The sequence below is a fragment of the Gopherus flavomarginatus genome, chromosome 20 (assembly GCF_025201925.1).
Source record: "Gopherus flavomarginatus isolate rGopFla2 chromosome 20, rGopFla2.mat.asm, whole genome shotgun sequence".
Taxonomy (NCBI): Eukaryota; Metazoa; Chordata; order Testudines; family Testudinidae; genus Gopherus; species Gopherus flavomarginatus.
This window is the reverse complement of record NC_066636.1, coordinates 22,833,553-22,845,829: the sequence shown is the minus strand read 5'-3', so window position 1 is coordinate 22,845,829 and position 12,277 is coordinate 22,833,553. Positions and strand designations below refer to the sequence as shown.

General features: G+C 47.9%; 1 protein-coding gene across 1 annotated transcript in view; it reads right to left on the bottom strand.

Moving 5' to 3' along the window:
• Nucleotides 1-4,433: 4,433 nt before the first annotated feature.
• Nucleotides 4,434-12,277, bottom strand: part of LOC127038221 (natural killer cell receptor 2B4-like) — a 28,082-nt gene continuing 20,238 nt past the window's right edge. Inside the window, 3 exon segments of the mRNA XM_050930730.1 lie at nucleotides 4,434-4,789; nucleotides 8,591-8,650; nucleotides 10,143-10,178. Coding sequence (XP_050786687.1) covers nucleotides 4,709-4,789; nucleotides 8,591-8,650; nucleotides 10,143-10,178 — 177 coding nt within the window. The 3' untranslated portion in view covers nucleotides 4,434-4,708.

Here is a 12,277-nt window from a genome sequence, read left to right as displayed (position 1 = left end):
CCGTGTGCCTTATTATATTTTGATGAAGGAAATGTGCAAAGACATGAGCGCAACTTTACGGCTATGTAACAAACCAGTGGATCAGCCTTAACAGCGCACACTGCAGATTATCTCCACATGCAAACCAGCCTATTAATATACGTTACGATAACATGACAGCTTCCACTAGAGCCGAAGGTGCTGATGGACTCCCGAGTCTGTGGCATTTGAGCAGTTGCCCTCAAACTATTTCCGCTTGCTAGAAACACAAAGAGCTGAAATTTCAAGCTGAAACCCCCTGTAGTGCGGCCCGGCCGCGGTTCGTCCCTCAGCGGGGCCGTGGAGTATCCCACCGCCTCGCTACAAGCTGCCTTTAGCCCGGCCCTAGGTCAGGGCAGGCAACAAACCCTGAGTCTGTATGCTCAGGCCCGCAGGCAGGGCTGAGCAGCAATAGTCTGAATCCCAGCCCTAGGTCAGGGCGGGCAACAAACACGGAGTCAGTATTAGCAGGTTTCAGCCTCCTCAGGCCAGGGGAAGGGGGAGTCTGCCACCCTTGGAGGGGTGGCGGGGGGACGCAGGCCCTCCCACTCCACTGCGTCCCAGCCCGGGGCCCTAGCAGCGGCAGAGACTCGCTGCTGTCAGGGGGGTCCTGGCCGCAACACACTGACATTGGCTCTGGCAGTGCTGCAGCCAGACTGGGATCGGCTGCCCCCGGGCTACTTCCACTCCTCCCCTCGGCAGGTACCTGAGTCGTCGAGGCATCGCCAGCGGTCTCAGCCACCATCGGCTCCTCTGGGTACGCGTTCGAGGGTGGGCTCAGTGGCTCCTCGGGGTAGCGGGCAAGAGGCAGGCTTGGCCAGTCGTCCTAGGGGTAGCAGCAGGAGCGGCACCAGGGTTTCTGAAGCCCTAGGCGGATGGCCATTTCGCCGCCCCCGGCGGGTCCGGTGGAGCTGCCGCAGTGATGCCGGCGGGCGGTCCACTGGTCTAAAGACTCATAGACTCCAGTGGACCTGCCACCGGCATGACTGCGGTAGGTCTGCCGGAGCCTTTAGACCAGCGCACCGTCCGCCGAAATGACTGCGGCAGCTCCACCGAAGCCTTTCCAGCAGCAGACCGTCCACCGGCATCACTGCGGTAAGTCCATCGGACCCGCGTGCTGCCCCCCTCGGCAAAATAGCGCCCCCCAAAAATTCTGGCACCCTAGGCCATTGCCTAGGTAGCCTAAATGGTAGCGCCGGCCCTGGGTAGCGGGCAAGAGGCAGGCCCGGCCCTTCCTCGGGATAGCGGGCAAGAGGCAGGCTTGGCCAGTCATCCTCGGGGTAGCGAGCGCAAGGCAGGCTCAGCTGGCCGCGGCCGTAGACGTCTGGTCCCGGTGGTGTCTGGGCTCCTACTGAGCTCTGCAGGTCAGCTTTTAACCTTCCGGGTCTGCGCCGTGACCTCTGAGGGGCAGGTGCAGGACCCAGCGGTTCAGCCCACAGCGGGGTTGGGGAAGGGCTTTCCCTCAGCGGGGCTGTGGGGGATCCCACCGCCTCGCTACACTCCCCAGTAAGAAAAGAATCAGCCTCAATGCCAGGCTGCAATAGGACTTCAATTTCTGTCTATAGCCCATAGAACAAGCTTTAGCATTTATTTTATTCAGCAGTAATGCAACGACCCCACAGGCCTGTCTCCTGTAAGACACTGGCTTCAGCAGTTAGCATGAGGCTTGCAGCCTATGAACTTTGGCACAGATAAATGGCCCAATAGCCACCTCTAAGTTTTGGAGAACTGGGAATAGAATGTGTAAGGGAGGAATTTGTCCATAACAACACCAGCCAACCACAGGAACATGAGCTAACACCGACTTTTGGATAGAATATCTACAAATGTCTGACCACACGGGTACCAGAGTAACCAATTGACGAAAAGGTGAGCTCATTAATATACTAACCTATAGGACACCCTAAAATTAGCAGGGTGAGGAAACACAAACACAGAAGAGGGGAGAAACCCTACTGAACAGGCATTAGACAGAGTGGCATCAGCATATTGTATTATAAAGATTGTATCCCAGCCTGTGGGCAGGAGGAGAGAGATGCAGCTGTGGGGAGGTGCCCGGCTGATGGCCACTGGTGATGAGGGGGAAGATGAGGGGGAAGACGATGACTAACATTTCAGGTTGGTCTGCAAGGGATGGTGCAAATATATGGATGTTCCAATGGACATTCAGCATTGTCTCTACCTACCTTGCAGGCTTCGAGTGTTTGTGACTTTGCTAAATGTATTTGTGATAACTCATTGATACCGAAGGGTTCCTAAAGTGTGAGTGTCACAACTGTGCACAGCAGGGTTCCCAAGGGAACAGTAATTTTAATAACACTGGTCCTGATTTGGGGCCTGTCAACCCTCTAGTAATTTTTAAGTAATTGCTTTTATCAATATAATCAATACACAATCCATAGATCGGGCTATGTTATGTCTGCTTCTACTTATAGGCAGCAAAAGAAGGACCCATTGGGATTGCTCTAGTGCAGTGGTTTTCAACTTATTTGTCATTATGGGCCACATAGGCAGCTCTCTCTGTGTTATGTAGGCTGCACCCACACAATAAATATAATACCTGTACGGCCCTGAGGATGTCACATGGGCTGCAGCTGGGGCTGATTGGGCTGCAAGCAGATATGGGCCATGGGTTGAGAACTGCTGCTCTAGAGAATCCGTCCACTTAATAGGGCTGGCCGGAAAATGAGAATTCCTCTTTGCAAAAAGCTAGATACAGCATAGCTCTGACCTACTCGGTGGAAAATGAAGGATCAAAGCCCTGCTCTGCTTGGATTTGGAATGGGGACTTCAACCTGGGTTTTCCACATGCCACGTGAATGCCCTCCCCGGAGCCCCAGCCTACTGCCTAACCTGAGGTCTTACTATCTTTCCCCACACTGCATCTGCAAAGCCTTCTCATGAACACCAGGACATTTCCACAAAAGGTTTTGTTGTCAACGAATCAGCATTTTCCATCCAAAACACTTCCCAACCAGCTTTACTTTTTAGCTCTGTTGGCTGAGCTGTTGCTGTGACCTCTTGGCTTGTATACAAAGGGTCATCTTCCTCTCTCCCCCCCTGACATTATCAGGAGCTTTCCCATTAACTCCAATGGATGTAAGATCAAACCCTCTGGGCAGAATTTCTGGTGATGTCAATGGCAAATGTGTCTAGAGATTGAAATTCACCCCCACGCCAAGGGCCAAGACAAAGTCTGCCCAATACTTACATCCCATTTAAACCTTATGAACCAGTCAGAAAAAAGGGTACAGTTGTCAGATGCTTTGAGAACCGATGAAAAATGCTGTACAAAAGCTAGGTATTAGTCACAATAGATATTTACAGAGAAATTTGACCACATGTACTCATCAGAAAGTAGTATTTATTTTTCCTGGGCATTTGGCCTCACCTATAATATAATACAAGAGGTATTCCTGCCACAGCTACATCTTTAAATACATTATACCAGCTAAAGCTCTGTCCTAAATCAGCATAGCTCCATTAATGTCACTAGAGCTGTGCCAGGTTATACCAGTCGAGGAACTGGGCTGGAAATTCTATACACACAAATTCTGCAGAGCACGAGGACACTACAATTCCCCAGGCCTGCTGAACTTTCTTCTTGTAGCGGGCATGGAAAGTCCTCGCTCAGGGCTCTCAATACAGCTTCCTGTTAGTGATTCTAATTCATGCATCACAGGGTGCAACTGGAGGGGAATATCCTGACCCAGGATTCAGATCATTAAGAGCAGCCCAAAGCCATCACCCCCACAAGTGTGGGAAGTCACGGGAAGGTTCAAAACTTCTTGATTCTCTCTATTCTGCCGGTTTGCATTTCTCTCAGTCAGGACAAACCTGGTGGTCCATTTCACTTTTGTTTCTAGTCAGTTTGACTCTTGGTCACTCTAACAAGACACTGGGCACCCCTTGTATAAAACAAAACAATTGGTAATAGTCATCAACTTCCTCAGAATGATGTGAGACCTGGGGCTGGGCTCTTATAAAACTCAGTCACCAAAACTTAGAACATCAAATTCCAGTGCCGTTCCCTGCCCCTTAGACACCTCCCTGAAGAGTAGGGGCTGAATCTCCTCTCACTTATCCTGGTTTGACACAGCTGTAACTTGGAGCTCCCTTGATTTACACCAGTGTGTCTGGCCCAGTTGATTTCAGTGGAGTTACCCCCGATTTACACTAGCATTAAGGTGAGAGTTACACCCTACAGCTGTCCTGCTTAGCTATATTTTAAAGCTATAAATAAGGTAATTAACCCACAATGCCTATTGCTTACAGTTAAATCTATATACGTGTGTGTGCAAATGGCACAGGAGTGTTGAACCAGCTGAAATTAACAAAATAAATACCCCCAAATCAACCATCTTTCCATATCAAACCTTCTCAAACAATCTTTCCCAGTGAAAGACAAGTTCAGGTATGTTCTCTGCTCCCTTGGTTTATTTGTTTTCAGTGAGCCTTCATGGTTTGGCCTGGGACTGCCCAATATGAATGAAGACGCTGTTATTGTGATATTTCCGCTCTGAGTGCAATGAGATAAAAAACACCAAAGTCTTGTGCATCCAAGCAGCACTGATCAAAGCTGTGCTTATCTGCACAGGTGAAGGTCTGTCCATCAGCAAGGAGCTCGCTCCACGGGGAAAAGGCCTTTAAAGAAAGGAAGGTGGTGTCCTGCAGCGAGGGGCTGCGGAAGCTATGAATACAGATGCCCAGGATTAGGTGAAGATGGACGCTGCATTTGAGGACGCCTGGGTTTGGAAGGGGCTTCTTGAACCTACAAAAAAGCCAACCACCCTGAATGTGCTTCAACAGGAAATCACTTTAAACACAAACTCCAGAGGCACCAAATCTACTGATTTTACAATCCCGGGGAGGGGCAGCGCATGGAAGACAGGTCCATGAGGCTGGATAAGAATTTTTGCAAGGAAATTAGCCACGTCAAAAATCAAGCAGTGATGGGGAGTGACAAGGACAGTGTTTGGATGGGAGATGAGCCCAGTAGGTCTGTGAAAAGGAAACTGGAGCTGATGTACAGTAGGTGGGGACCCTGGCCCTGAATTTTAACAAAGAGACATTCATTGGTATCTGGCAGCAAGCGGGTGACGCAAGACTGATGATTCTGTTCTTGCGTCATTTGCTTTATAATTAGCAGGCTGTTCAACATGGCTTTGGCTTCGAAAGCATGACTGCTTGCTGCAAGCATTAGCCCACGTTAGCTGGCTTGCCTGGTGGAAGGGACAGAGCCCTGGAGAACAGGCTGCAGGTAATAAGAACCTCAGTAGTTGCTTTGAAAGAACAGGGTCAGACTGCGCCTGCAAGACAGCCTCACACTGCTTTGAAATGGAGCTGCAGCCGGAGAGGAGTCACTGTCCGTGGAGCTAGTGGAAGCTGCTAATGCCCAGCAGTGGAAGAATCAGGCCTCAGGCAGGAGAAATAAGCATATGGGGCCAGATCTTTAGATGCAATCCATGCTGACTTATGCCAGCTGTTGACACCAGGCGAGAATCTGAGCCAACTGAAACTAGGGTGCCAGAAGCTGTAATGGAATTACAGCTGGTTTACACCAGCAGGGATCTGGCCCACACCAGTGATTTCCCTACACCCATCCCAGGGGGGGTGTACACTCCCCCTGAATTTCCCCAACACCCCCCCAAGTTTTGTGAGCTAGTTACATACCAATTTAGTGACTGTTTGGAAATCTGAATTTAAACTGAAACATTAATACACACTTTAAAAGCTTATAGAGTGTATGATAAAATATGTGTATCTGAAAAAGTATAATAGATTTGAAAAGTATGAACATAGACTAGCTTCCTTAATTCCTTATACAGCTGTTGTTTTTTATGATGTCAGTGCATTCATTTCGGTGGTGTTGGCCAACCTAATAATTTCAAATGATGATTTGTAAGCAAAGTCTAAATGAGCTCTCCCTGACAGATAGTGACGGGTGCGGGGAAAGGCTTCAGGGTCAGTTTATATTTACATTCAAATCTAATCCACCTAGGTATCCAGCAAACAGAGCTGTGTTGTCCAAGTGATAGATTTTGGCTGGGGTTGGGTTACAAACCACTTGAATGTGGGGGGAATGAGGGATGTAATGTTGTTCTTATTGTATGAGTAAAGGGCAGTAGAACTGTACTTAACCTGTGATGATTTGAAGGCATCAAGAGAGAGGGTGGGGACCTGTCCCTCTCCACTGTTTAAAGACAGAGCTGATTAGGCTCCATAGATAATCTTCTGTTCTGTTAAGCAACCACTGCAGCTGAAATCACTGACAATCGGGTCTAAGTGCTTAGTCCTGTGGTGGGGACAGTGTTCCTGTGGGGACAGTGTTTTTGTGTAAGAGACAGCCCAGACTGCACTAGCAGTGAGCGAGGTTCCCGCACTGAGAGCTCAGCTGAAATCACTGAGAGCTGCTGGAACCTCACGAGACCAACTCACAGAGGTCACAGTGGCAGGTGGCAGCAGAAGGTGACTGCGCAGGGCCATTGGCAACAGAGCGGTGGAGTGAACGGTGGCACAACGACCAGACGTGGCCACAGCGAACAGTGAGCAGCTGGAGGAACAAGCAAGGTGCCTTCTTGTCCCCCACCTGGCAGATGTACTCCCGTGAAAGCACCTCTGAACTCTGAATCTCCACTGACCAAGGACACCAGCAGTGAATGGAGTGCGGTGGAGGGAAAAGTCAGGGGCATGTTAAATAAACATTTGTTTGTTGGACTATATTTTAGTCACTTTGCTCCAGAATGCTAGATTTGTGACTGGGAATGGAAACTTAAATAAATGTTTCCTAGTAGGCCAAGATTTTTTAAATGCATTATTTGCCAAGGTTGTTATCTCACATTGTTGTTATCTTGGGAGGTCATTATGTTGGGGAGTTTCTGTACTAAACATTTTTATTATTATTAATTTTTACATAAGAATGGTCATACTGGGTCAGACCAATGGTCCATATAGCCCAGTATCCTGTCTTACAACAGTGGTCAAGGCCAGGTGCTTCAGAGGGAATGAACAGAACAGGTAATCATCAAGTGACCATCCCCTGTTGCCCATTCCCAGCTTCTGGCAAACAGGCTAGGGACACTCAGAGCATGGTATTGCATCCATCCCCATCCTGGCTAATAGCCATAGATGGACCTGTTCTCCAGGAATTTATCTAGTTCTTTTTATAATCCTGTTATAGTTTTGGTCTTCACAGCATCCCCTGGCAAAGAGTTCCCTGGGTTGACTTTATATTGTGTGGAGAAGTACTTCTTTTAGTTTTTTTAAAACCTGCTGCCTATTAATTTCATTGGGTGACTGCTAGTTCTTGTGTTATGTGAAGGATTAAATAAAATTTCCTCATTCACTTTCTTTGCACCAGTCAAGATTTTGTAGACCTCTATCATATCCCCATTAGTCATCTCTTTTCTAAGCTTAAAATTCCCAGTCATTTTAATCTCTCCTCCTGTTTCATACCCCTAATCATTTTAGTTGCCCATCTCTGTACCTTTTCCAATTCCAATATATATTTTTTAGGATGGGTGACCAGATCTGCACACACTCTTCAAGGTGTGCACGTACCATGGATTAATATAGAGGCAATATGATATTTTCTGTCTTATCTATCCCTTTCTTAATGATTCCCAACATCGTTTGCTTTTGTGACTGCTGCTGCACATTGAGCGGATGTTTTCAGAGAACTATCCACAATGACTCCAAGATCTTTCATGAGTGTTAACAGCTAATTCAGGTGCTATCATTTTGTATGTATAGTTGAGATTGTTTTCCAATGTGCATTACTTTGCATTTATCATCATTAAATTTCATCTGCCATTTTTCTTGCCCAGTCACCCAGTTTTATGAGATCCCTTTGTAATTCTTCGTAGTCTGCCTGGGACTTAACTATCTTGAATAGTTTTGTATCATCTGCAAATTTTGCCACCTCACAGTTTACCCATTTTTCCAGATCATTTATGAATATGTTGAACAGTAATAGTCCCAGTACCGACCCCTCAGGAATACCACTATTTAACTCTCTCCATTCTGACAACTGATAATTTATTCCTACCCTTTGTTTCCCATCATTTAACCAGTTACTGATCCATGAGAGGACTTTCCTCTTACTCCATGATGGCTTACTTTTCAAAAGTCAATTTAAATTAAATACTTTTTTTTAAAATGTATATATTTTTAGAAATCTAGACCTGTTATGTGTTTGGTGTAACTTGCATTATTCTTATGTTAAATTTGCATAATCCTAACAAAACATTTACTTTATTCATATCTCTTTTATATATCTCATTGGTCCTGACAACCGCCTGTAAATGCGGACACCTCCCCTAATTTCAACCACTGGCCCACACCTATGTGGAATTTTCCTCTTTCCTTCCCTTTGAAGAGCTGGAGGAGGGGTAAACGCTCCCTCCCTCTCCCCACTGCAGGGAGTGAGGTCACGGGAACAAGACTAGCCATTTTGCCCTGAGGTTAGTGGCCACTCTGGTGGGGCATGGGGAAGGGGGCATTCAGCTGCCAGTAGGGCTCATTGTCCCTTGAGCACCACAGGGGTTCAGTGTGGCAGGATTGGACCTCTTACCTCCGTGTAGATGGTCGAGATGAAGGACGGGTTGATTTTCTTCCTCTTGACAGAAGGAGGCTGAGAAGCAGAGCAAGACGGTTGGTTATAACATTCATAAGCTGGGCAATAAACCCCAGCTTCCCTGCCTTGCTCTAGCAAGGACACATGCAAAGGATTGTTACTCAGCAATCAATCTGCCTCGCCATTCATCACTGACAAAGCCGTCAGGGAACAAGGGCTGCAAAGGGCTCTTATTCCATCAGGAAAAGTAATGCTCCAAAGGGACAGGTGCCTAAATAGTACAGTTCATGCCCCTGTTTGATGGGGCTGCTGGACTCAGAATGGCAAAGCAAAGGCAGGCGAAGGGCCAGATCCTGCCAAGTGCTGAGTGCTTCCCCTGTAACTCCTTCAAGGCTGGTGGAGATCTGTACGCCAAGCCCAACAAACTTCTGCATGTTCACCTCAGTTCCAACTCCTGTTCTGCCGCCTCCACACATGGGACTGGCTAAGAGGCTGTGTTATCAGTAGCTATGTAGCAGCTGCTGTGGGGCCATCCAGGGTTTGCATGTGGGCAAAACGATCCCTCCACCGCTGATGGGCCGACCCTGAGCTAGGCATTGTGTGTTAGACTCTGGGGTTTTCAAAAGCACCTACGCGACGTAGGAGCAGGACTCCCATCGACTGGCAGCGGGACTTAGCCAAGCCTTCAAGGTTAGAGGATGGAGTGAAATCCTGGCTCCTTTGGCTTCAGCAGGGTCAGGACTTCACTGTTAATGTCAGCAGCACAAGTCCTAGTGGGGACCACCTAAGTCATTAGGTGCCTTTGAAAATGTTGCCCTCCAACCATTACAACCTGGATTTTTAAAGGGGCCTAAGTCAATGGAAGTTTGGGTTGGATTTTCAAAGGTATTTAGGAGCCTAAAAATGCAGATAGGATTTTCAAAATGTTGACACCTAGTAGACACCTTTCTGCATTATTAGGTATATAAATACCTTTTGAAAATCTCACTGCAGGTGTCTAACTCCCTTAGGGCCCTTTGCAAACCACAGCCTAGAGGTGCAAATCATGCAGTGCTCCAGTCCAGGTCAACAACGTGTAACACACCTACCTCCTCACCTTTAATGGCCCCTTCAAACCCCCTTTTGTATAATAAACTCGCCTTTTTTGCCTGCTCCATCTCAGGGGACCTCCTGCCACATGCCTGACCCCTTACATTTTAACAATCTGCCCCAACTTGTATTTAGCTCACACACTGATGGGTATCCCAAGACCTACTCCTGAAGAGGAGCTCGGTGTAGCTTGGAAGCACATCTCTGCCACCAATGGAGTCTGGTCCAATAAAAGAGACAACCTCCCCACCTGGTCTCATATATCCTGGGAGCGACATGGCGACAACGACGCTGCCAACTCCCGTTAAAGTGGATGGGAAATCCTGCCAAGCCCCTTGAAAGTTTACCCTTCACACACTAGTGGGCCCAGCTACGTAGGATGAAACCTCTGCAGAACCCAATACAGCCATTCGCTGTGGCTTGCCCAGATACTGCTACCACCACAGCAAGACAGACTCACCCTCTGGACAGCAGCGTACACCGTGAAGTCTGCTACCTGGGGAAAGTCGAGACAATCAAAATCAGTGAAGAGCAAATGATGGACAAAGGGCCCAGCTGGCATAGGTCAGCATAGTTCTATTGACTTCAGCGGAGCAATGCAAAATGCACACCTGCTGAGGACCTGACACAAGGATCCTTGTACTAGCAATAACGTAGTGCTTCTGAGTCATTAGATCTCAGAACACTTCACTCGCCCAGTGAGTCAGCTGGAGAGCTGGGATTCAAGACTAGGTACCCCAATGACTAGCACAAACCACTAGAACACAGCCCTTTATCAGGGGCTGTTTAAATTCTAATCTAACCAACTCTTTCCTTGAACAGAGCAAAAATGTTATGGATTGAAGGTAATCAATGGTTCACTGTCAGAATGGGAGGGCATATGGGAGGGGGGGGTGCCACATGGGCCAGTACTGGGACTGGTACTAGTCATTATTTTCCTTAGTGACTTGGATAAGTGAATGGAGAGTGTGCTTATAAAATTTGCAGATGACACCAAGCGGAGAATTGCAAGCACTGTGGAGGACAATTAGAATTCAAAATGACTGTGGCAAATTGGAGAATTGGTCTGAATTCAGCAACAAGTGAAATTCAATAAAGCCAAGTGCAAAGTATTTCAGTTAGGAAGGTGGTGGGGGAGGGAGAAAGAGAATCAAATGCACAACTATAAAATGAGGAGGTGGTAGAACTGCTGAAGAGGATCTGGAGGTTACAGTGGATCATAAATTGAATACGAGCCACCAATGTGATGCAGCTTTTAAAAAAGGCTAATATTCTGGGGTGTGTTAACAGGCATGTTGTATGTAAGACACGGGGAATAATTGTCCCGCTCTGTTCAGCACTGGGGAGGCCTCAGCTGGAGTATCGTGTCCAGTTCTGGTGCCGCACTTTAGGAAAGATGTGAACAAGCTGGAGAGAGAGAGAGAGTGTCCAGGAGAGCAACAAAAATAAGAGATTTAGAAAATCTAATCTATGAAAGGTTAAAAACCTAGGCAGGATTAGTCTTGAGAAAAGAAGGGACCTGATAAGTCTTCAAATATGTTAAGGGCTGTTATAGAGAAGACGGGGTCAATGGTTTTCCATGTCCACTGAAGGTAGAGCAAGTAGTAACGGGCTTAATCTGAAGCATGGGAGATCCCAGTCTCTAGGGCTATGTCTACACTACCGCGGTAAGTCGATCTACGCTACACAACTCCAGCTACGTGAATAATGTAGCTGGAGTCGACGTACATTAGGTTGAGTTACTGCGGGGTCTACACTGCATAGGGTTGATGGGTGAAACTCTCCTGTTGACTTACCTTACTCTTCTCGTCAGGGGTGGAGTACAGGCAGGACCGGTGCTAGGGGTTGGAGCGCCCTAGGTGGTCGGCAATTTCGCAGCCCTGCGCACTGGTACCGCATCTCCGGTGGAGCTGCCGCAGTGGTGCCTGCAGGAAGTCCACCGGAGCCACGTGAGCAGCCGACCGTCCGCAGGCACAACTACGACACCTCCACCGGAACCGTGGACCAGTGGACCCTCCGCAGGCACCACTGCGGCAGCTCCACCGGAGCCACCTGCCGCCATCTCCGGCAAAACGGCGCCCACCAATTATTCTGGCGCCCTAGGCGATTGCCTAGGCTGCCTAAATGGTAGCGCCGGCCCTGAGTACAGGGGTTGACTGGAGAATGTTCCGTTGTTGATCTGGTGGGTCTTCATTAGACCCGCTAAATCGACTGCCGGTGGATTGATCTCAGAGTGTCAATCCCAGCTGCAGTGTAGACATAGCCTAGCTCAGAGCAATCCTGAAGATATTTTATGGAGCGGTGATGTCAGGAACTCACAGATCTTCACCCTGTGAGCTATTTCGCTTAAGCAGTTAGCATAAAGCTTCGAGGCTTCTGAGCCTGAGCATAACTGAGTTACCCAACAGTAACCCTGAGCTATGGGGGAACTGAGAATATTGTGTTTAGGGAATTTGGGGTGTAAAATGAGATCAGGGAAACCTAGGAATAGGAACAGAAGCCAGCTGCGGATATTTCAGGATAAGAACATCCAGGTGAGTGTGATCATTGTGCATGTCCAGGTTCCCAACCAGACACTGAACTTCATTCTGTTGT